Consider the following 23964-nt stretch of genomic DNA (forward strand, 5'->3'; position numbering starts at 1 on the left):
TATGAGTTTTTTTCAAATTTTTTTCCAATATTATTTCCATCATAAATATTTTTGAGTTTTTAAATTTTATTCCAACAATATTTCCAGCATAATTATTTTGAGGTTTTTTTATTTTATTCCAACATTATTTCCATCATGAACATTTTGAGTTAAAAAAAAAAATTATTCCAACATTATTTCCAGCATAAATATTTTGAGTTTTTTTAAATTTTATTCCAACAATATTTCCATCATAATTATTTTGAGTTTTTTTAAATTTTATTCCAACATTATTTCCATCATTAATATGAGTTTTTAAAAAAAATTATTCCAACATTATTTCCAGCATAAATATTTTGAGTTTTTTTTTAATTTTGAGTTTTTTTAAATTTTATTCCAACAATATTTCCATCATAATTATTTTGAGTTTTTTAAATTTTATTCCAACATTATTTCCATCATGAACATTTAAAGTTTTTTTTAAATTGTATTCCAACATTTCCAGCATAAATATTTTGAGTTTTTTCAATTTTATTCCAACATTATTTCCATCATGAACATTTTGAGTTTTTTAATTTTATTCCAGCATCATTAAATATTTTGTTTAAAAAAGTATTCATGCCCTTCAAATGTTGTATAAAGAATATTTTGGAGATATTCAGCCCCAATATTCAACTGCAGTATAGAATTGTGACTTCTAGTTTAAAGAAAACGATATCCGCTCACATTCCTCTCGACATATTTCTGCCTCGATCTTACAAATCTCATTTTAAAAAGTCAGTCGATAACACAATTAATTGTGTCACTGTTACATTTAAGGACTATTGTGCTGACAACGAAATATGACCTATTATAAATATAAACAGCCAGCCATGTACTTTTTGCTTTTCTTATATATATACAGTCAAAGCAACAACAACAAATATTTTGTACCACAAAAGAAACGGAACGGTCAGAGAAAAAGTGTGAAATTGCTGTGCTGGAAACAAAATATTTAAATATCTTCACAACCTCATCATTTGAATTACTAAAAGGATCATAACATACAATTTTAATTTCTGATTATTTTTTTTTTTTTTACTGTCTTTGGCTAATTTTTATATTTGTATTTTTAAAACAAATATTCATAATATTATTATGTTATATAATATTTAGAATATTAATAAATAATAAATAGCAAAAAATCTCCACCTTTAACAGACGTGGCATTAAAGTGATCAATAAATAATATTAACTTATATATATACTTTTGGTACTTTAATGTACTTTAATCAAGAGCACCGCACGTGCACGGTAACAGCCACAGGGGGGAGTTTCCTGTCATCCGGAGCAACAGCGTGAAGGGGAGGAGTGAGAAAGGAGGAGGAGAAGGAGGAGGAGAGAGGAGGAGAGAAGGAATGTCCGAGCCGAGGCATTGTGTGCGGTTGTCTCACAATCAGAGAGGGGGAGAAGAGGAAGAGAAGAGGAAGAGAAGAGGAAGAGAAGAGGAAGAGAAGAGGAAGAGAAGAGGCACTCTGTCGGGAAGTAGACACCCTCTCAGAAGGAGGTGTGACCACCAAGTGTATTGATCACAGCAGAATCAGCTGATTTGAACCCTCTTTGACTGATTCGTGAAGTCTAATCTCGCTGATCCGAAGAGCTGACTCCTGATTGGTTGAGTCTGATTGACAACCTGATTGATTGGTCCCGTCGGCTGATTGATTGACAGTCGTTGGCTCCGGGGATGAGCGGCTCCGGGGAGGTGGTGTGTGACGGCTGGCTGAGGAAGTCTCCCCCGGAGAAGAAGCTGCGTCGCTTTGTGAGTATATAGAGGTCACTTTTTATTTTAAATATATATATATTTTTTTATGAGTTTTAAAAACACGTTTCTGGGATCGATTCTGACAGAAAGGCATCTCTCTCTTGTTTTTATTCAGTTTAATAGTCTTTCCATTTATATTAAAAGCACAACAAGTAAAGTACATTATTCGTGGTGAAAACAGTGTAAATATACTGAATTGATGATGATGATGATGATGATGATGATGATGATGATATGGGGCTGCGTTACTGAAGATTACTTTCTGAATGAGTTGTTTTGGTCTAATATGTCAGTGACGTCATCCACTGTCTTTTGTTTTGACCACAACTCAAAGAGTCACAAAACGGAAAGTATTCAACCGTAAGAAATATTTGTACTAAAGGAAAGATTGGAGTTGCTTCTATTCTATCACTCTCTCACACACACACACATATATATATATATATATATATATATATATATATATATATATATATATATATATATATATATATATATATGTATATGTGCCCTAAATGGAAACTACACTATAAAATCATTTGCACACATTTAAGTTTTTCTTTCCGTATATATAATATATTTATTTTGACAGCAAAAGAATAACTTTCATCTGCAGAAGATATTTAGATAGATGGATAGAGTATCTTATTTTGAAAGAAAATAGTGTTTAAAACAATATATATATATATATATATATATATATATATATATATATATATATATATATATATATATATATATATAATATCCAATAAATTCAGGAACAATTCAGGCTGTTGGTTCAATGGCAGCACAGCTCTCTTTCCAGTAAAGAAGCAGCTTAGGCAGTTATGCACACACACACACACACACACACACACACACACACACACACACACACACACACACTGCATATCTAGCATGCCTTACCAGTGAGTTGAACTAATCTCATCTTTCCTCCACATATTTCCCCTGAATCTTTCCTTTTTTGTGTTGCTCTGTTGTTTCTAGTATATCTCTCTGTACCTTTCCCTTTCATTCATTTACTCTCTCTTCCTGTTAGTGTGTGTGTGTGTGTGTGTGTGTGTGTGTGTGTGTGTGTGTGTGTGTGTGTGTGTGTGTGTGTGTGTGTTGAGTAAGTGATTGTTTAGAGAAGACGTGCCTTTACAACCAACTGTCTCAAAGGGCAGCTGAGTTGTTTGCTGATTCTTTTATAGATAACATGATAACAGATGCTAAAACAAATAAACTCTCAAAGTGGCTGTAATCACGTGGACTACATTACCCACAATCCCCCTGACGTCAGGGAAGACTTTGAGAGGGAACAAACGTACTGCGTGGACAGTTTTCCTGAGCTGGAAAGAAAGAAAAGAGGTGGAAAGGAGACGATGAGAGAAAAATAAACAAAGAGCTCAAGACGGTGTGCCATGATGGTATACACAGCCCAGTGTGTACACACACACACACACACTGCCAGGCCAGTTGTGTGTCTACTGTCAACACACACACACACAGAGAAGACTTTAACGGCTGCAGCAGGCCAAGTGTGTGTTCATGTGTTCACGCTAAGCATTGGCCCAGAGATCGTGGCGTGTACCTCATCATGCATACACTCCCTGTGTGTGTGTGTGTGTGTGTGTGTGTGTGTGTGTGTGTGTGTGTGTGTGTGTGTGTGTGTGGTTATGCAATAAACTAATCGCTTTCAGCTGGGCCTGGTTGGAAGAGAGGGGGCCCTCCCTGAAGATTTGGAAACACAAACGCACACGTGGACTGGAACGAAACCAAGGAGGATGACACGTTCTGCAACCTTCAGTACACACACACTCACAACAACACACACACACACACACACACACACACACACACAGTTTAGGAAAGCTGGGTAACACAGATTGTCCGGTGTCAGTCACATTCACGACAGCTTCAGAGACGTCGTGTATTCGTTGGAAAAAGATTGATTAACGATCCAAGTCGTTGGTGATCCATTAAAGGGCAGAAGCGTAGTTTACTAAGCTAATCAATACGGTTATGGATAACGTGATCGAGTGGGGCGGAGACTCCAGTGTTCTTAAATTTCCTGTTTTTGTCAATGGAGTTAAAAAGATAAAAGCAGCAGTTTTTTTACGGGAAGATGAATTATTGTATTTTTATTGTATTTTAGCCGCGTCACACAATGTATTGCGCAACATTAACGACGCTCTTATTGACACCCAACACATGTCCATTGAAAGGGTCAAAGTACCCCTGAATTGTCTCAGTGGTCCTTTAAGTTCAAGTTCCTTCCTTGTTTTCCTTTTGTCAGTCTAAGGTCTATTATCATGAAATTCTGCGTTATGACCACAATAACAACACGTCAACAAACCTCAAAATGAACGCAGCAATTCTCACATGGAGCATTTTATCCTTTCTTTAATCAGTTAGGAATTCATTTTTTTTAATATTTACATTAATACATTATGTGTGAATCGTGAACCGAAGAATAATTGTATACCCGCTTCACATTCATGTTTTAAGATAACCTCAATGCAGATGTGCAGTCACGTTGTAAACAACAACAAAAGTAACAAAACAACCAAGAATAAATAATTTAGCCATGACCCCCATATTCATCTTTTCCAGCAAACCAATGAAAACCTCCCTCACGTCTCTTAACAGTTTCAACCGTTAGGAGGGCGGGACTTATTTTCCTTTACCCCAATCGGGAGTCTGCGTTTCCCCGACACAACCAATGAGATGCGTCCTCTACGTAGAACGGCTGTGATTGACACTTTGTTTAACCAACAGAAATACATTTAGAATAAAATGATATGAAATACTTAAATTATCCACCTGGTTACGTCACAAATAGAAAATAATCCTAAAATAAAAAATATTAGGGACTCAAATGATCTAGATTGTTTGTTGACTAGAGAATTATATAAAAACCTGGGGAAAAGAAATAAAGAATAATGTACCCGCTCTTTAAACAAAGTTATAGGTTATTATACATTCTGGTCATTGTTTAGTACAAGTGCCTAAATCTAATTACCATTTTCAACCAAACGTGCAATGAAAGCTACTTCCACCGACATTTAATTTAAGTTCCTTCAGTGTCCGAAGTCACATGTCGTGTTAAATGTGACGGGAGGAAGAGGAGGAATAGATCAGTGGATGAGGGACTGGACATCTGGGGTTAAATTTGGTTTGGAGGCGGGATGGAGGAAATGTTATTTTAGATCCATTGTGCCCTCTTCCTGTCCCGAGGTCAGGGGTCGCCGAAGGAAGCAAATAGGTGGAGAAGGGATCAGAGAAAGTGTTTGAGGAAGAGTTTATCGGGAAGTTGAAGTTGCTGATATTCAGGCAGCTCGGTGTGGATACAGAGAATAATACAGACTGAAGGAAATGTAGCTTCACCACGGTGACCGCGGCCTCACCACGGTGACCGTAGCTTCACCACGGTGACCACAGCCCCACCACGGTGACCGTAGCTTCACCACGGTGACCGCAGCTTCACCACGGTGACCACAGCCCCACTACGGTGACCGTAGCTTCACCACAGTGACCACAGCCCCACCACAGTGACCACAGCCCCACCACGGTGACCGCAGCTTCACCACGGTGACCGTAGCTTCACCGCGGTGACCGCGGCCTCACCGCGGTGACCGTAGCTTCACCACGGTGACCGTAGCTTCACCACGGTGACCGCGGCCTCACCACGGTGACCGCAGCTTCACCACGGTGACCGTGGCCTCACCACGGTGACCACAGCCCCACCACGGTGACCGCAGCTTCACCACGGTGACCGCAGCTTCACCACGGTGACCACAGCCTCACCACGGTGACCGCGGCCTCACCACGGTGACCGTAGCTTCACCACGGTGACCGTAGCTTCACCACGGTGACCGCGGCCTCACCACGGTGACCGCAGCTTCACCACGGTGACCGTGGCCTCACCACGGTGACCACAGCCCCACCACGGTGACCGCAGCTTCACCACGGTGACCGCAGCTTCACCACGGTGACCACAGCCTCACCACGGTGACCGCAGCTTCACCACAGTGACCGCAGCTTCACCACGGTGACCGTAGCTTCACCACGGTGACCGTAGCTTCACCACGGTGACCGCAGCCCCACCACAGTGACCGCAGCTTCACCACGGTGACCGTAGCTTCACCACGGTGACCGCAGCTTCACCACGGTGACCACAGCCTCACCACGGTGACCGCGGCCTCACCACAGTGACCGCAGCTTCACCACGGTGACCGTAGCTTCACCACGGTGACCGCAGCCCCACCACAGTGACCGCAGCCCCACCACGGTGACCGCGGCCTCACCCCCCTGTTGGATTTAGGCAAATAGCGCGGTTTGGGTTATTTAAGTGCGTAAGTTAACAATAATCACCATTGACGTTTTTGTTTAGGAATATTTTGGCAAAAATAGTCGTGTTTTTAGATTAGGACATCTAATTTTAACTATTTGAACTATTCCATAGAAGGCCTAGAACAATATTGTCATACTTGTTGCTGCAACCCTGCTGCTTTTATTTGTCCAGCAACCTAAAAATGAAAGGGTAGACACACACACACACACACACACACACACACACACACACACACACACATTCTACTGCCCTCTCTTTCTGGCACGTCCTGTTCAGCTATTTCCTCTTCCTGTCTGTGTTTGGAAAGAAAGAAGGGAGGAACGTGCACTACATTATTTAAGTGCCGTGCACTTTGATTACACACACAAACACACACAGGGGAGGGGGAGGGGGGGGGGGGGGGGGGGGGGGCCTTTTGGGATCACGTTGGTTTTTGTTGAGAAACATTTTAAACCGGGATTGGAAGAATGAGATTTAGTTTGTTGGACTCACTAACACACACACACACACACACACACACACACACACACACACACATGCATATTTGGCCACATAAACAGCAGCACGAAGCTTAATCCTACGTTTTGAGTCGCTCTTTGTCACCAATTCTGTCTTTTTTAGACAGAAAAACACTGAGATCATTGTGTCTGTGTCTTTGGTCTCCACCTACACACCAACTTGTCAAACACACACACACACACACACACACACACACACACACACGGACAGTGAGTCATGTCTGAAATATGAGGAGTCATCCCATGGATTGCTCATGGGAGATGGACCCGACCCATAATGCTCAGTGCATGACAACAACAACCTGAGAGAAGTGTGAAACATTTAGCAACGTGCGCGCGCGTGTGTGTGTGTGTGTGGCGTTTAGTTAACATTCATGTGCACTGGAGTGCCAAACCTCTGACATGGTAGAGAGACACCGGAGTCAGCCTGAACGTTAGAGAAGGAGAGCGAGAGGGAGGATAGAAAACATTATCTTCTTCACCGACCTTTCAATCAATAATCTGTAAAATATATAATGTGCTCCTGTGAATGTTGAGTGAGATGAAGTGAAGGAGGAAGTGTTCCTCCGTCTGCAGGCGTGGAAGAGGCGTTGGTTCGTGCTGCGGAGCGGTCGACTGAGCGGGGAACCGGACGTCCTGCAGTACTTCAAGAACCAGCAGTCGCGCCGGCCGATCCGGACCATCAACCTGAACCTGTGTGAACAGGTATTAACCACCTGAGTGGAGGCTCTAAACCTTTTCATTTCAGCAGGTTTGAGTAGTTAAAAGTTAGTTTTTAGAGAATATTAATAGATTTTTCTTCATGTATTTATTTTTTATAGAGAAATAGAAGTAATACTGATAGTTAATTACTTTGGTATTTTTTCACCTGCACCATATTTCCTCATGTTTTTTGGGGGAAAAAACAATCAGTGCCCTGTTATAAATCACATGTCCCGTTAGTCACTTTAAAAACATGGGACGATCCAGGTTGTCAAAGCTACCGCAGTGCTAACGCTAACTACATATTAATGCTGCAGCGTTTGAAAGTTGCATATCGTTTTTTTTGAGTTTTCAAGTGGCTTGTTGCTTGACGCTGGCTGGATGGCGCTTGCCCGCCATTCTCCCCTCAAGGTGGACGCCGGCCTGACGTTTCCGAAGAAGGAGCTGGAGAGCAGCTTCGTCTTCGACCTGAGGACGGAGGAGAGGACCTGGTACCTGGTGGCCGAGTCCGAGGAGGACATGAACCGCTGGGTGTCCTCCATCTGCCTGCTGTGTGGCTTCAACCCGACTGATGACGGTACGACGGATGGATGGATGGATGGATAGAAGTGTGGGTTGTGGCTGAGTCAGTGTGAAAACCAGTAGGAGGAGAGAAGAGAGGGAACATGCAGATAGAAAGCCTGTCGGTGACTCAGATGTACATTTTTCTTGCGAGATATTCTGCACAACACTCTTTATTACACATTAGCCCGTATGACACTGTGTGTGTGCACAAGTTAGTGAGAAGTAAAAGACTTTTAACGGGTTATGAGAGAGTCTCGATGTGATCCCGATGCCTGGACATGACCTCAAGTCCTCTCTGGAAGAACCAGAACCAGGACTGAGCAGGACTTTCAGACGCCCTGTTGCAGTAAAGTTAGAGGTTTTCTAACGGGACTCTGGTGCTCGGAAACACTACCGCTTTTGTCCACAGGGACCGCCAAAGGGGACACAAAATGTATGTTCCTCGTAATAGCTTTAAGTTAATTTGTAATTTGTATATAGGTTTTCACCCAGGTGGGAATTCATATTAATAGTAAAACATGCATTTTATTATACTCTTTATTAGATATGCCGGTAAAATAATAATAGTTTTCGGTTCTGATTGACACTAACAGTTAAAGTTATTAATTTTACATTATATAGAGGGGTGTCCTAACCTATTTCAATATAATGCAGTACAGAATATTCCCATTTAAATGTCTCTCATGACAAACACTCCAATACCCACAATGCCCTGCAAACTGGGTTCTCTCTGATGCGGATCACTTTTCTTTCCTCCCAGTCCCGGAGAGACCTCCTGCCTCCGGCTCGTCCTCAGCCACTGAGGCGACCTTGGGCGTCGCCCTGGCAACAGGGTCAGTCCCGCCCCCCTACGACCCGGTGAGTGTCAGGAGCCTGGTGACCGGCGGCAACGCAGAAGATTACCTGTGGTTGTCGCACTGCCAGAGTCACATCAGGTAAACACACACACACACACACACACACACACACACACAACAAGACTTTATTTACAGGTACAAAACAGTTTCAGTGTCTTTGTAGTCCTATATTTATATATAAACTACACATCACTGTGCGACTCAGAGCTAACACACAGAGTGTGTCTTTAGAAATATTAGAAACCTCAAAGATCCCACAAAATGTTTTTATACCGCAACGATAATGATAAACAGAAATATAAATCAAGTCACAAATGAGTTTTTTTTTGTGGGATTTATTTTTTTAGGCTTCTACATTTTTGGGCTTTTGTTTGAAAATATATAAATGCACAAATGTGTCCAACATTGTTGGGACTAAAGAAAGGAAAGATCACACAGACTAACAGAGTTCCAGGTTTAGACGTGTTGAAATGTGAAAAATAAGGGATTAGAGGTTTATTTTGGCCTGGATCACACCCACAGATTTCTTCACATACCTGCATGCACAATAAAAGATAGTTTGACTGAAGTGTGGAGCTCTTTTTAAACCAAGGTTGTTTTTAAAACTCTTATTTTGGTATCTCTCTGTCTCCAGTCCGCCTTTAGGTTCCTCCCTATCTCTTGAAACCGACTACAACGACAACCCTCTTCCCTCCTCCTCCTCTTCCTCTTCCTCCTCTCCTTCCTTACTCCCCAACGGCCTCCCACCTCCATCCTCCTCCTCCGGCTTTAGGACGGCTCCCTGGACGGCTGCCACCGTGACGGGCTCTTTGAGCCAGTCTCCGGATGCCAGCAGCGTGACCTCTGACCTCCAGAGGCGAGGCGGCCGACCCCGTTGCCAACCCTCCCCTCATCCCAGGAAGCACTCCCTGGACTTCCACCTGCGGCCCGTGGCGTTACCCTTCAGTCATGACAGACACTCGGCCGCCCATCCAAATGCCCACTCATACACCACCAGTGGTTACCAGGTCCCTCGTCCGGCGTCCACCACGCAACCACCACCCCTTCGCCGCCCAGCCTCCACCCCCAGTGTGGACTCCCTGACCCAGGCGGAGCTCCACGGCTCGACCGCGACTCCCCCTCCACGCCCGCCCAAGCCCCAGACCGCCCCGGGAGAGGGCCCGGCGGTGGGCACGTGGGCCGCCACGCTGCCCCGCCCCTCTTCGGAGCAAGAGAGGAGGGACGGGTGTCTGGAGGGAGGAGGTCTGCCGAGGAGCTACACCTTCACTGCGCCAGGACGCACGCCAACAGGTGAGGAGGGAGCAGGTCTTTCATCAAAGGTCCCGTTTTCAAAGAGTGGCTTGGAGAGTTGTGCGCGGTCACTTTATTGTGAGGTGTAATTTTGACACTTTTTTTGGAGTTCGGATTAAAGAAAAGAGATACAATGTGTCTCTTTCTCTTTGAGGTAGATTGTGTCTCTTTGTGGTAAATTGTGTCTCTTTGCGGTAAATTGTGTCTCTTTTTGGTCTCTTTGTGGTAGATTGTGTCTCTTTGCGGTAGATTGTGTCTCTTTTTGGTCTCTTTGTGGTAGATTGTGTCTCTTTGTGGTAAATTGTGTCTCTTTTTGGTCTCTTTGTGGTAGATTGTGTCTCTTTGTGGTAAATTGTGTCTCTTTTTGGTCTCTTTGTGGTAGATTGTGTCTCTTTGTGGTAGATTGTGTCTCTTTTTGGTAAATAGTGTCTCTTTGTGGTAGATTGTGTCTCTTTTTGGTAAATTGTGTCTCTTTGTGGTAGATTGTGTCTCTTTTTGGTAAATTGTATCTCTTTGTGGTAGATTGTGTCTCTTTTTGGTAGATTGTGGTGTCTCTTTGTGGTAAATTCTGTCTCTTTTTGGTCTCTTTGTGGTTAAGTATGTCTGTTTATGTTCTAGTTGTGTGTCTTTTTGGTCTCTTTGTGTCTTTGGGCCTATGCCCAATAGCCCCTTTCAGTAATCTATTCTGAGTCCTCAAATCTCTTTGTTTTCAGTTAACCAGCCTCCAAATCCACATGGAGGTTTAAGGGCCACTAGGGGGCAGAAGACAGCAAATCTGACAAACACTTAAACATTTCGTCATTGCATTTAAACTCTCATTTTGGCTGACTACATGAGCATTCTTTTGGAGTCACGTTTGCTTCTACCTCACAAATTTAAATTCCCGTATTCACAAATATATCAAATATCTGATTATTCAGCTGTCAGATTAAAGCCTTTCGGTAACTGTTGTGTAAATCAGTGGGATTGTAGAAATAATCTTCGACACAGAGTTTTAAACCTCGGAGGAGATCAATAACTTTATTGTGCGGAGCTGGCAGGGTTGATGGATATTTGTGCCAGTTTGCACCGTGATTTGATTATTTCATTAATAAGACGAGACCTTTGCCCCGAAACAGCACAAGGAGTTTTTTGTTTCAAGCCTGCTGGGTGAAAATGTTCCATAATTCCCTAAAAGGTCAAGACAACAGCCTCTGGACTGAAAACATGCTCGCACGTAATGCTTTGTGCACAAACGTTGGCTTTCTATTTGGTTTCATCTACATTCAGATCTGGTCAAGCTCTGTTTGCACTCTGTCAACACAAGTATTCACGCTCCTCCAGCAATAAGCTACGTGTGATGTTTACAATGTAAACAGGGGGTTAATGCACAGCACGTGTAAACGGAGCTCGAGGAAATAGACTTAAAAACAGCCAGTCTCACCTTCTACATTTAGTTTTAGATTAAATGAACAAGACGCAACATGCTAAATAGTGAGCTTTAGAGGTCCTTGTGGGCAGTTCTTGCTGCATCCCCCTGTTTGCAGTCTTTATGCTAAGCTAAGCTAACCTCCCGGCTGCGGCTCTGTGCTGAACGCACAGATATCGGGAGATTGGTATCAAACTTCTCATTTAACGCTCAGCAAGCGTTGAGGGTTTTGAACGTCTGTAGTTTACGTCTGGGTTTGTACCCTCTGTGTTTCAGGTTGTGACTCTTTTCACGTCCCTCGGTCTCTGTCCGACAGAGCGAGCATGTTCGAGTTCAGCGAGAGCTTCAACAGCTACTTTGTGAGTTAAATCTTTTTTTTTTTAAATACTCCAGAATAAAATACAATAAAGGAACATATTGAATGACTTTTTTTTAAAATTATTTCAAATTCTTAGTCTCTTTTTCTCTCTCTCAGTTTAATAAAGGCATGGTACCTCTGGGTAGTGTTTGCTCTGAAGACGATGATGTGGACGAAAACTACGTTCCCATGAGCGCCGCCACCACTGAGCCTCCTGTTGCCCCAAGGTGAGTCAGAAGATACGATTTTGTTTTTAAAGGATTTTAAAAAGAATCGTCTATTTTTTAGTGAGAACCCGGATTAAAGCGGGTCAACAAGGCCCTGAGAGGAGGACGCAATCCTCTGTTTCCCAGCAGAGAACCTCAGACGTTGAGGTACCGACTCTCATCAGGACCGCTTCACAGTGAGGGCTGAAGTTCACAGGTCTGATGCCAACAGAATCACATCGTCTGCAAAGAGCAGAGCCGCAATGCTGGGGTCCCCCAACCTGGACACTCCCCTTGAGATCCAAGGGACAACCCTTAGTGGAGGCCAACACCCACCCTCTCAGACTCGTGGAAACCATTATTTATTTATCGCGGGACTTTCCTGGGACTTGATGTGAAAAACACCGCCCCCAATTTCTAAATGACTCCTCCTCTCGTTCCAGGGTGCCTCCGCATCCTCCCTCGGACCCCGCTGTCCAGATCCAGGAGGCCAACTACATCCCCATGACCCCCCTCACCCCTTCCCTTCCCATTCATCCCAACCCTGCCGCAGGCGACCCGGCCTCCCTCGGGAGACAAGTGCCCCCGCCCGCCCACATGGGTTTTCGGAACTCCCCCCTGACCCCCGTGGACCCCCTCACCCCGCCGCTCCGGAGGAACACCGTGAACGCTTCCGGTGGCGTGGAAGTGGAGGCGACGCCCCCTCCGATCGACCGCAACCTGAAACCACAACGCCGAGGTGAGTGGGAGCTTATCGGGGGGCAATCTCTTTGTATACTCGGCAGGACTCGTCACGATAAAACCGATTATTATATGATACATTTTCTAAATATTTAAGTACTCTGAACCCCCTCAGTGAAACCAGCTCCTCTGGACATCACTTCAGTGCAGCTGGACTGGCAGGAAGTCCCGCCCCCTGTACGCTCGCCTGTCACTCGAACCTTCACTCGGGAGTAAGTGTGTGCATGTTGTGCTGTGTGTGTGTGTGTGTGTGTGTGTGTGTGTGTGTGTCAGCTGTGTTGCTCTCTGCCGCCCCCCTGTGGTTATTTAAAGTTATTACTCCCAACCAGAGGAGTTGCAATGCAGAATAAAGCAGAAGCAGAAGCCGCTACAAAGATGAACAATACATTAATATATTATTTTATCTTATCTAATTTTGGTAATATATATTGTTCTCATTCTTACTATTGTATTCATGTAGTGCTGCAGATCATGGACCAATCTGCCAGTTATTGTCTTTATTAATTGTTTTGCCTTTATTACATTAAAACACAGTAAAAAAAAAAAATACCCCGTTATAATTTCCTATTTTATTTTATAAATTATGTTTGAATTCTTTACTTAAAAGTGACCAAAATAATTGTTTATCAAAACAGTTTTTATTTTGAGTCCTTTCATTGACTAATCATTGAAATGTCAATAATCAATAATGATTGATCAATAATGACTGATCAATCGTACAAATCAGCCAATTGTAGCGGCTCCCAAAATGTATTGACGTGTTTCATTGTGCGTCAGTCCGTCCAGTTGTCGGTCGGTCAGGCCGACCTCTGCTCACAGCTCGTCCCCGTCCTCCGACTCCGATGACACCGACGACAGCTACGTCGCCATGACGACGACCACCTCCAGCCTCAGTTTCAGCACCGGGGAGCCGGTAAAAAAAAAAAAAAACACTCCTTCGTTCCCACTGTACTTCTTTTCCTTTTTTCTTCTCCCCCTATTTTCCTTTACACCCGTGTGTGTGTGTGTGTGTGTGTGTGTGTGTGTGTGTGTGTGTGTGTGCGTGTGTGTGTGTGCGGTGTGTGTGTCTCTACAGTCTCTGAGGCTCATGCTGCACCGGGCCTCAGAGGGCGGAGTCAGCAGCCCGATGCTACGGCGAGTCATAGGCGATAAACAGGTGGAGTACCTGGACCTGGACCTCCACACCTGGCGATCGACACCAACAAGACAGGTGACACCACTCTCTCCTTCTCTCTGTGTTTTATATATATATATTTATATTTTTTTTTTTTTAAACATTTTTATATATATATATATATATTTATATTTATATATTTTTTTTAACATTTTTATATATATATATATATATTCTGCATATATAATTTTTATATATATATATATATATATATATTCTGCATATATACTTTTTTATATATATATATATATATATATATATATATATATATATATATATTATGCAGCCCTGTTGGCATGTACCCATTTTTATATAATTTAATAATTTGTTATCATTTTCCAATAATTGGTTATTGGTATTAAATATAAATATATTTGATACATTTAGAATTTGTCTGATTTATTATGAAGTCTTCTTCCCACATCTGCACCGTGAACCAGAAACGCTGCACGGCGGAAGGGGGAGGAGTCAGCAAGCACGCCGGAGCAGGCGATGGGGGGCGCGCACGGGGCGAGCGTGCACGTGTGGACTACGTGGTGGTGGACCCCAAGAGAACCAAGGCCCTGAGGAGCACCAGGGAAGCGTGGCACGACGGGAGGATGTCCACGGAGAAGGAGAAATGCCAGAGCTAACTCACCTCCGGTTTCTTTACCTCCCGAAAGCCCCGTCTGACTCCTACGTTGACATTTTTTAAACGTGTTCGCTGTAGAGGGAGTTTTTTTGTTTATAGGAATAAACGGGAAATAATGTGACAATACAATTATCCACAGCTCCTTCATCAACTTATTTTTTAGGTAGCTTTAGCTGAAATCCAGCTTTGCTATTTTGAGATTTTATTTAATTAACTCACGTCTCCCTCCACGGCATAAGTGTATGTGCAGAAATAAGAACTTATTTCAAAAGGTTTGAAACCACTTTGAACATCGTGCTTCCTCCTGAGGTCGTGAACAAGATGGTGGACCAATCAGATGTTCCGTTGATTAATAGTCTTGCGTAATCATCTCCGCGTCCTCGTGTGTAACTGAGTGATTTATTGATTCTGTAATAACAGTGACGACTAAAATGAATAAACTCTACACGTCGCTGTTTCATCGATTGTCTCCTTTCAACGCTCTCTTGGTAGTGTGTGTGTGTGTGTGTGTGTGTGTGTGTGTGTGTGTGTGTGTGTGTGTGTGTGTGTGTGTGTGTGTGTGTGTGTGTGTGTGTGTGTGTGTGTGTGTGTGTGTGTGTGTGTGTGTGTGTGTGTGTGTGTGTGTGTGTGTGTGTGTGTGTGTGTGTGTTTGTGTTATTCAGCTGAGCCCAAAACGTGAATTGAAACGGGCTTTACCCCAAATCTGATGCTCGAAACACCCGCTGCTGTGAAGGCACCTGAAGTGGTTGCCATGGACATACAAAACAGAAAAAAAACAACCCGGCCTTTGGCACAGATGGAACGCCGACGTTCTCACGAGGTCGTTGCGTAATCGAACATGGCTGCAACTGAGCCACGCAGACGTTGAGATATTTCACCAAAAGCCATGAATGTAAAACCTCGTGGTGGCTCGCTAGAGGTGGGAAAAAAAAAAAAAAAAAAAGGGGTCAGGGGGTCACCAAAAGGTCACCAAATTCAGTACAGCGTTCACCTTTTGAAAACCACGAATGGACTTATTTCTGGTTGGTGCAAAGCAAGTGGCACGAGGAGAAACCAGTTTATGGTTCGATTAAAAGGGGCGTGGCAGCAGCTCTCTGTGTCACCTCCAGTGTGTTTATTTACCTGACTGTGTTACCACGGTGACACAACCGGAGTGTCCAAAGGGGGGCGGGGCTTGAAGTTCCTGTCTTCACTTCTTCATTTCTCACAACTGGTTTGGGCCGTGCAGGCGCCGGAGTTCTCCGTTCTCCATTTCAAGGTGGGTGCTGCACTAGAACAGACACAACCTTTAAACCAGGAGCTTTAAACACATCTTCTAACTCTGACTTTGATCTAGAGGTCTGCAACACACACACACACACACACACACACACACACACACACACACACACACACACGCACACACACACACATTGTGGAAACGTATTCAAACTCTTGATGGAAGTAGTATAACCCTTGCCTGTATGATAAAATATGCAAATGTCAATATGATTGATCTACAGGAATAAATGTTGGTAGAGTGCATGTATACGGTTAAAGTTAAAGTTACAGCAGCATACCATCAGTGTACCATCAGGGAAACCACCTTTGGGGTTATTCCCTGCAGGGTTGTACCTGCACTAATATGAGAGTCATGATGAGCAAGCCAGCAGCATCTTGGGAGGAGCTTCCAGGCCAGCTGAAAAAACAAAACTACAAACACCTGTGCAGAGTCACAGAGGTGGTTGAATCCAATGTGTGCTGCTGGCCGGAGGAAGTGCAGCACAGACACCCTTTACTTTGAGTGCAGATGCATAAGCAACCTTTACTTTGAGTGCAGATGCATAAGCAACCTTTACTTTGAGTGCAGATGCATAAGCAGAGGTGAACGCTCATCTTGGAATTGAGAGATCTGGCTCTGCTGGTAAGGGATTCTTATCTTTTGTAACTCCCTGTAAAAGGGTTTAGCGTGCATGGAGGAACGGATCGGAGGTCTACTGAGAACATGTGGAACTGTGAGTGCCCTTCAACTCTTGTTTTCCTTCACAGGGAGAAGATGTTGCTGTGCGGGGTCCTGCTGCTCGTCAGCCTCGCCTCCCGTGTCCGCGGTCAGTTGAACGCCTTCACTTTATTTTTTAGGACTCACAAAACTGAAGGTTTATATATATTTATATATATACTAAAACTAGTTTTTTTTTCATTTCATTTTGAAGACACATTCGTGGTCCCCTGAGGGTGAACCCTAATCCTCTGACTTTTCCTGTTGCGCCACCTTGTGGTTCACATTTGTGTTTTAAAAAAAAATATATCTTGAAATTCAGCGCACACGTTCCTGTTCCCCTCGGGATGAACTTTTAATTAAAAATGTGCAGCGATTTAACTTTCGAGTGCCGTCGTCGGGTAAAACTGTGAATTCGGCCTGCAAAAATGTTTTACTTTCTCTTTAGCCTTAACTGTGTATTGTGAAAGCAGGTGCAGGATTCTGTTCTATTTTTAATGGTTCAGCTGTTTTTGTGGCCCTGAATGACGAACGGCTCCTTCTCTGTCCTGCCACAGCAATAAAAAATTCATTTTAAAAAGTGCATCGGTGCAAAAGTGCAACACTCAGAGCATCGGTTCACCTCTCTCCTCTCCTTGCTCTTCCCCTCAGGCACGTTTGATCCTCATCACAAGCCTCTGAGGTATCGGGCCGAGGAAGGTGGCAACGTCACGTTGGAGTGGAGATTCTCCTCCAGATCGGACATTTCCGTCCCCTCCCTGAAGATCCACTGCCTGTCGTTGTTGAAGCCGAAGGTTTTCTTTCATCTGGACCGCAGAGTCAACGAGTCTCTGCACGAGCAGTTCGCGGGACGGGTGCAGTGTGACCAAGACGCCCTCGGGACCGGATGGCTCCGGCTGCGTCTGTCCGGAGTCCGGATCCAGGACAAGGGCCTGTACCTCTGCAAGATGGCCACGGGGTCTGGCAGGAAGGTGAAGCTGTTCTCTCTCAACGTCACGGGTGAGTTTTGTCACGGTTTGCCCCGTGTGTCTGCTCATCTGTGGGAAAGTCTGGTTAATGTGGGCTCGAGGCAGATTCAGAACAACAAAAGATGATCCGGAAAGTCCTTAAAATGTGTGTGTTGTCGAAGCATGCGGGTACACGGTGGCTCTCTGTTGGTGTGACGTCCAACTACAAATCACACTCTTGATAAGAGATTTACCTTTTGATAAAAGCCAGATTGTTTACAAAGAGTAGCAGTCTTTATCCACCTCTGACGTGGATTAGGTTTCTTTCCTGTTTGTCTAGATCAGAGTTTTTTTGACCTTTTTTTTTACCAAAATAAAATCCTGTGACATTTTCCCACGGCACACCTGACGATCTCTCACGGCACACGTCACTGTGGTTCTTGTGAAACGTGACTCCTTTGTGGACTACTTTCAGCTGCGCATTAATACACATTAGGTGCTCTATGGGTAACAAAACTACAGTAATGAGTGAGGATAATGAAAAAAGCAGGAAAAAAGCAGAGAAATAGCAGGAAAAAAAGCAGAGAAATAGCAGGAAAATAGCAGGAAAAAAGCAGAGAAATAGCAGGAAAAAAAGCAGAGATATAGCAGGAAAATAGCAGGAGAAAAGCAGGAAAAAAATCAGGGAAATGGCAGAAAAAGCATGAATATAGCAGGGCAATATGATGATCCGGAAAGTCCTTAAAATGTGTGTGTTGTCGAAGCATGCGGGTACACGGTGGCTCTCTGTTGGTGTGACGTCCAACTACAAATCACACTCTTGATAAGAGATTTACCTTTTGATAAAAGCCAGATTGTTTACAAAGAGTAGCAGTCTTTATCCACCTCTGACGTGGATTAGGTTTCTTTCCTGTTTGTCTAGATCAGAGTTTTTTTGACCTTTTTTTTTACCAAAATAAAATCCTGTGGCACACCAACAAAAATTATTTGCGACAACTAAATAATATTTCTTTGTGACATTTTCCCACGGCACACCTGACGATCTCTCACGGCACACGTCACTGTGGTTCTTGTGAAACGTGACTCCTTTGGGGACTACTTTCAGCTGCGCATTAATACACATTAGGTGCTCTATGGGTAACAAAACTACAGTAATGAGTGAGGATAATGAAAAAAGCAGGAAAAAAGCAGAGAAATAGCAGGAAAAAAAACAGAAATAGCAGGAAAACAAGCAGAGATACAGCAGGAAAATAGCAGGAGAAAAGCAGGAAAAAAGCAGGAAAAAAATCAGGGAAATAGCAGAAAAAGCAGGAGAAAAGCAGAGAAATAGTAGGAAAATAGCAGGAAAAAAAGCAGAGAAATAGCAGGAAAATAGCAGGGGAAAAAGCAAAGAAATAGCAGGGAAAAAAACAGAAATAGCAGGAAAACAAGCAGATATAGCAGGAATATAGCAGGAGAAAAGCAGGAAAAAAGCTGGAAAAAAATCTAGGGAAATAGCAGAAAAAGCAGGAAAAAGTCAGAGAAATAGCAGGAAAAAAAGCAGATATAGCAGAGAAATAGCAGAGAAATAGCAGGAGAAAAGCAGGAAAAAAATCAGGGAAATGGCAGAAAAAGCATGAATATAGCAGGGCAATATGATGATCCGGAAAGTCCTTAAAATGTGTGTGTTGTCGAAGCATGCGGGTACACGGTGGCTCTCTGTTGGTGTGACGTCCAACTACAAATCACACTCTTGATAAGAGATTTACCTTTTGATAAAAGCCAGATTGTTTACAAAGAGTAGCAGTCTTTATCCACCTCTGACGTGGATCAGTTTTTTTTACCTTTTTTTTTACCAAAATAAAATCCTGTGGCACACCAACAAAAATTATTTGCGACAACTAAATAATATTTCTTTGTGACATTTTCCCACGGCATACCTGACGATCTCTCACGGCACACGTCACTGTGGTTCTTGTGAAACGTGACTCCTTTGGGGACTACTTTCAGCTGCGCATTAATACACATTAGGTGCTCTATGGGTAACAAAACTACAGTAATGAGTGAGGATAATGAAAAAAGCAGGAAAAAAAGCAGAGATATAGCAGGAAAATAGCAGGAAAAAAGCAGGAAAAAATCAGGGAAATGGCAGAAAAAATCTGGGAAATGGCAGAAAAAGCAGGAAAAAAACAGAGAAATAGCAGGAAAATAGCAGGAGAAAAGCAGGAAAAAAGCAGGAAAAAAGCAGAGATATAGCAGGAAAATAGCAGGAGAAAAGCAGGAAAAAAATCAGGGAAATAGCAGAAAAAGCAGAGAAATAGCAGGAAAATAGCAGGAGAAAAGCAGGAAAAAAGCAGGAAAAAAAATCAGGGAAATAGCAGAAAAAGCAGGAAAAAGTCAGAGAAATAGCAGGAAAAAAACAGAAATAGCAGGAAAATAGCAGATATAGCAGAGAAATAGCAGGAAATAAAACAGAGAAATAGCAGGAAAATAGCAGGAGAAAAGCAGGAAAAAAGCAGAGAAATAGCAGGAAAATAGCAGGAGAAAAGCAGGAAAAAAGCAGGAAAAAAATCAGGGAAATAGCAGAAAAAGCAGGAAAAAAACAGAAATAGCAGGAAAATAGCAGAGATATAGCAGAGAAATAGCAGGAAATAAAACAGAGAAATAGCAGGAATATAGCAGGAGAAAAGCAGGAAAAAAATCTGGGAAATAGCAGAAAAAGCATGAATATAGCAGGGCAATAGCAGATACCGTTGAAAAAAAATCTTCCTCCAGAGATTCACAGAATTCTCATTTATTTCAATCGACACTAAATGCTGAGAAACAATATTTTCCTTCATTTCGAATTAATTGTATTTAGTGTATTTATTTCACAATAAAACACAGCAGCGTTGTCTTTAATAGTCAGAAGAATCACACTCACACTTTCTTTCTATTTCATTGTCTTCACAGCCGTGAACGAGCCCAACCCTGAGACAACAAAACCGGCACCGATGACAACTCGACCAGTGGCAGAGGGCCGGGGAAGAGTCGGCCTCTACGCCGCACTGGGGCTCGTGGTGGGGCTCGTGGTGGCCGCCGGTATTCGCCATTTATTTAATAACGCTGTAAGGAAACTGGAGCAGCCGGACCGAGGAGGCGTGTCGCGGCGCGCGGATGTGACGTCACTGCTGTCTGCTGCAGAAACCAAGTGATGCCTGACTCACTGGGGCAAAGAGTGTATTATTATTGTGTGTTGAATATTATTTTACATAGATAAACTTAAAATGACTCACACTTTTTTTGGTACACTAAATATAGCAATACCACAGTGAATAGTTAAGGAAGAATGTACCTTTTCTGAATTATGTAATGTATTATTGTGGCATTAATGTGGTATAATGTTGCTCCTGGTGAATGTGGGCCTTTTTTTTTTATTCCATTTTTTTTTACTATATATACTGCTGGGTAACTTGTGAATTTAAGTATTAATGTTTGTCGATTTATATTTTGTATTTATAACCTGAATCGGCAAAGAAGCTAAAGATATTAGATAATTGTAATGGAGTAAAAAGTACATTATATGCCCCAGTTGTCGTGTAGCGGAGGTACAAAGTAGCAACAAATGGTGGGTTATATATTTATATAGTTGTAGGAAAAATAAAGTACATTTAGTAATAAAGTAGCGAACTATGGAACTATTTAAGTTAAGTATCTTGAAACTACAGGGATTGATTTAATACTGTGTTACAGCAGCTGCTAATAGTTTAAAAACTAAAAGTGTGCCGACTTTGATGCTTGTGAATACCTTTTATAATATATCTGTATATATGTACTTTTATACTATGTTTATTTAATGTTTTTTCAGTGTTTTTCCGTCAAAGGATCAAAGGTATATTTTGAATATCTACTAAATTTAGACTGGAAATATGTACGTGAGTTGAAGTCCAAAACAAACACTGTAATTCAACTATTTATTCATTTCAGTGCATTTCAGAGTATAAACCTTTTTTGTATTGAGACATTTTGAAGATGTTGTGTTCCTTGAAGTTAAAAAAGTTATTGAAGTTTTTCAATATGTCTTTTTAAAATTAAAATAAATACTAAAAAAAACATTTATTTTTCAATTTCTTTGGGTGTTGTAGTAAAATGTGAATAAAGTCTGTAAAATAACAATGTAAAACTGTGCTAAAAGAAGGGGGAAAGCAGGTGTTATGTGAAGAGTATGTTACCTGAATGTTTCAGCACATTACAATTAGAAATATTTTACATTTAAGCAGAAAAAAACCCCAATTGATTTACTAATTACTGAAAAACAACATAAATAAAAACACACAAGCTGTGGCATTTTTAATTTTATTTCGCACAAAGTTTAAAAAAAAGGCTTTAAATTCTTTACTGTAAAGAAGTAACGGAGGACTGCTGCCCCCTAGTGGCGATAGATTGGCACTGCTGCTGGCGCTACTGGCCCACACCAGACTCTCATTGTTCAATCACTTAAAGGCTTAATGACACAGATGTGATTTGGGATTCTCTACGTTTGGTTTTGCAAAGTAAAAATTTTTTTTTTTGGCATGCAGAGACGAATAAAGACAAAACCAGTCCAGCTGTCAGTCCCAGTACACAGAAGAGGACGGTCCGCCCTCGACTCTCTGGCTGTGAGGAATCTCTTTTCCCAATTCTTGCGCTTATTTTTTCAGGTTCGGGTCGATCCCTCACTGCTGCTAAGACACCAAAACAAATAAAGTTTCATTCAAGTGAAGAAGAAGAAGAAATAAGGTTTTTATTTCTCTTAACAAAGCTGCTGAATTGAAGAGTTCTACTGAATCAACCTACCGGAGACATTGAGCCAACATTCCCCAGAGTTCATCCCATAACTTGTGAGCACGTCACACGTGTACAGACCCGAGTCAGCAGTCCTGAGTCTGGACACGTGAAGTCTGACTCGTCCTTCTCTGAGGACGTCTTCGTCCCACTGGACTCGTCCTGCAAAGTGTTCATCCTGAGACTCTGGGACATGGACTCCTTCATGTAGGTGAAACAGGATGAAGGGCCTGACATGAGTAAACAGTTGACAGAGGACATTCAGGGAGTTGGAGGAGCGTTCAGTGTTGGTGGGGAACTTCCATTCCAGTGTGATGGTGTGGTTCTCCTCTGCCTGATAGGAGCTCTGTGTCACATTCACTACAAAGGATCCTGTTGAGGAGACAGAGAGGGAGAGGGAGGAGCCGACGTGAGCCTTTAACCTCCATCTGCATGTTCCTGTGGAGTGTTTCGTGATGCTTCAGAGCTGGAGGGCTTCAACAAGACAGACGTCAACTCACCACAGACACAGGAGGTGAGGATGAAGAGCAGCAGGATGAAGAGCAGCAGCATCCTGCAGGTCATCTTCTCCCTGTGAGAGGAACACATCACATCAAGGTGTTGGAGGTGGACATCTTCAGCCCTCACAATCCTCCTGATGGTGTTTATCATTCTGCTCATGACACACATGATGACACAAAGCCTTGATTCTGACACAACAACAACAACAACAACCAGCTGTGTCAAGGTGCTCCTCCTGAAGACGTTTCATTCATAGCTCAATAAAATAAGTAGAAGCTGCAGTCGTGTGTTTGAAGTCAGCGCTTCAACACTACAGGAAACCGGCAACAAGTGTCGCAAAGGAAACGACAAGAGCTCGATCCCTTCTGCGCATGTGCGGGAACGACTGCAAATGATAGTGAAACTTTTTTTTTTTTAACGGCTCTGCTCGTGCACGCGGTCCCCGCACACTATGAACATCTATGTACCAACATGCATAACTAATACCACTGTGAACACACACACACACTCTCATGTTATTGTTTTTTTAAAAAGCACTTTAATAAAAAATAATACAGCAGTTTTTTTAATGGACCAGGTGATATTCTGACTATAATCTTAAATTAATCTCACTTTTTAACTGTTGAATCGTCTCTTTAATGAACAAACCGTGCACGTTATTACCCATAAACATCTTGTCCAATACACGGATCCCCTCGTAATAAATATGTTCAATAATATCCATGACAGCAACATGAAGACGTTCATAACTCACCTCCTTCGTGTTCACTCGTGTAAAACTCTGAAGTCTTCTCCCCATGTAAACGCCCGTGAGTCCTCATGTCCGTTTGGAGCGTTAGAGGAATAATTTAACAGCAACAAATCATCAAATTACCCATGTTATGTTTATGTTGTGGTCTCCACGATTCAAACACAGAGTGGCCACGCCCCCCTCACTTCCAATTGGTCGTCTTCTTCTTCTTCTTCTTTTTTTTTTTTATGGCGGATGGCATCCAACAAAAGGTGCATTACCGCCACCTACTGTATGGACCAGAGTTATCTATCCCTCCACAATTAAAAGAAATTAAAAAAATTAAAAATAATAGTCAAGCTCATTCATACTGAAAGATAAAATACATTTAAATCATGTTTTTTTACACTTTGGGCCGAGATATTAAAACTACGTTGACCTGCTGCAGCGACCTCTGT

At 42.6% G+C, this 23964-nt stretch overlaps 3 protein-coding genes and 1 long non-coding RNA gene across 10 annotated transcripts; 2 read left to right on the top strand and 2 right to left on the bottom strand.

The window, feature by feature from the left end:
- The first annotated feature begins 1395 nt into the window (after positions 1 to 1395).
- LOC117747508 (GRB2-associated-binding protein 1-like) lies at positions 1396 to 15130 on the top strand. Of its 2 annotated transcripts, none has more exons than XM_034556792.1 (12): positions 1396 to 1777; positions 7214 to 7342; positions 7751 to 7916; positions 8664 to 8838; positions 9395 to 10050; positions 11735 to 11817; positions 11934 to 12043; positions 12466 to 12761; positions 12879 to 12975; positions 13541 to 13676; positions 13839 to 13973; positions 14378 to 15130. In XM_034556792.1, the coding sequence occupies exons 1-12, from the start codon at positions 1703 to 1705 to the stop codon at positions 14567 to 14569; spliced, it is 2250 nt and encodes a 749-aa protein (XP_034412683.1). In that variant the 5' UTR covers positions 1396 to 1702; the 3' UTR covers positions 14570 to 15130. The 2 variants fall into 2 exon arrangements, with proteins under 2 accessions (XP_034412683.1, XP_034412682.1); XM_034556791.1 differs by having other exon boundaries at positions 1443 to 1777; positions 14348 to 15130.
- A 22-nt stretch (positions 15131 to 15152) lies between these two features.
- LOC117747610 lies at positions 15153 to 17294 on the bottom strand. Of its 2 annotated transcripts, none has more exons than XR_004611432.1 (3): positions 17169 to 17294; positions 15691 to 15833; positions 15153 to 15481 (listed from the first exon to the last, which is right to left on the bottom strand). It is a non-coding gene; the product is annotated as an uncharacterized LOC117747610 (long non-coding RNA). The 2 variants fall into 2 exon arrangements; XR_004611431.1 differs by having other exon boundaries at positions 15691 to 15838.
- On the top strand, positions 15764 to 21513 carry LOC117747589. Of its 3 annotated transcripts, XM_034556956.1 has the most exons (5): positions 15764 to 15826; positions 16418 to 16471; positions 16597 to 16655; positions 17198 to 17545; positions 20425 to 21513. In XM_034556956.1, exons 3-5 carry the CDS (start codon positions 16604 to 16606, stop codon positions 20664 to 20666), a joined length of 642 nt encoding a protein of 213 aa, XP_034412847.1. In that variant the 5' UTR covers positions 15764 to 15826; positions 16418 to 16471; positions 16597 to 16603; the 3' UTR covers positions 20667 to 21513. The 3 variants fall into 3 exon arrangements, with proteins under 3 accessions (XP_034412847.1, XP_034412846.1, XP_034412848.1); XM_034556955.1 differs by lacking the exon at positions 16418 to 16471 and having other exon boundaries at positions 15775 to 15826; XM_034556957.1 differs by lacking the exons at positions 15764 to 15826; positions 16418 to 16471 and adding an exon at positions 15832 to 15906.
- Positions 21514 to 21815: 302 nt separating this feature from the next.
- LOC117747587 lies at positions 21816 to 23702 on the bottom strand. Of its 3 annotated transcripts, none has more exons than XM_034556948.1 (4): positions 23531 to 23702; positions 22776 to 22846; positions 22288 to 22647; positions 21816 to 22172 (listed from the first exon to the last, which is right to left on the bottom strand). In XM_034556948.1, exons 2-4 carry the CDS (start codon positions 22837 to 22839, stop codon positions 21949 to 21951), a joined length of 648 nt encoding a protein of 215 aa, XP_034412839.1. In that variant the 5' UTR covers positions 22840 to 22846; positions 23531 to 23702; the 3' UTR covers positions 21816 to 21948. The 3 variants fall into 3 exon arrangements, with proteins under 3 accessions (XP_034412839.1, XP_034412838.1, XP_034412840.1); XM_034556947.1 differs by having other exon boundaries at positions 21816 to 22175; XM_034556949.1 differs by lacking the exon at positions 21816 to 22172 and having other exon boundaries at positions 22210 to 22647.
- Positions 23703 to 23964: the final 262 nt, after the last annotated feature.

This window comes from Cyclopterus lumpus, chromosome 18, assembly GCF_009769545.1.
Source record: "Cyclopterus lumpus isolate fCycLum1 chromosome 18, fCycLum1.pri, whole genome shotgun sequence".
Classification (NCBI taxonomy): Eukaryota; Metazoa; Chordata; class Actinopteri; order Perciformes; family Cyclopteridae; genus Cyclopterus; species Cyclopterus lumpus.

Coding starts and splice junctions, on each gene's coding strand:
- LOC117747589 (XM_034556956.1), top strand. CDS start 16,604: ATGTTGCTGTGCGGGGTCCTGCTGCTCGTCAGCCTCGCCTCCCGTGTC. Junction 16,656..17,197: donor CCTCGCCTCCCGTGTCCGCG/GTCAGTTGAACG, acceptor TCTTCCCCTCAG/GCACGTTTGATCCTCATCAC. Junction 17,546..20,424: donor GTTCTCTCTCAACGTCACGG/GTGAGTTTTGTC, acceptor TTGTCTTCACAG/CCGTGAACGAGCCCAACCCT.
- LOC117747508 (XM_034556791.1), top strand. CDS start 1,703: ATGAGCGGCTCCGGGGAGGTGGTGTGTGACGGCTGGCTGAGGAAGTCT. Junction 7,343..7,750: donor ACCTGAACCTGTGTGAACAG/GTATTAACCACC, acceptor TCTCCCCTCAAG/GTGGACGCCGGCCTGACGTT. Junction 7,917..8,663: donor CTTCAACCCGACTGATGACG/GTACGACGGATG, acceptor CTTTCCTCCCAG/TCCCGGAGAGACCTCCTGCC.
- LOC117747587 (XM_034556947.1), bottom strand. CDS start 22,839: ATGACCTGCAGGATGCTGCTGCTCTTCATCCTGCTGCTCTTCATCCTC. Junction 22,648..22,775: donor CCTCACCTCCTGTGTCTGTG/GTGAGTTGACGT, acceptor TCTCCTCAACAG/GATCCTTTGTAGTGAATGTG. Junction 22,176..22,287: donor ATGTTGGCTCAATGTCTCCG/GTAGGTTGATTC, acceptor TTGGTGTCTTAG/CAGCAGTGAGGGATCGACCC.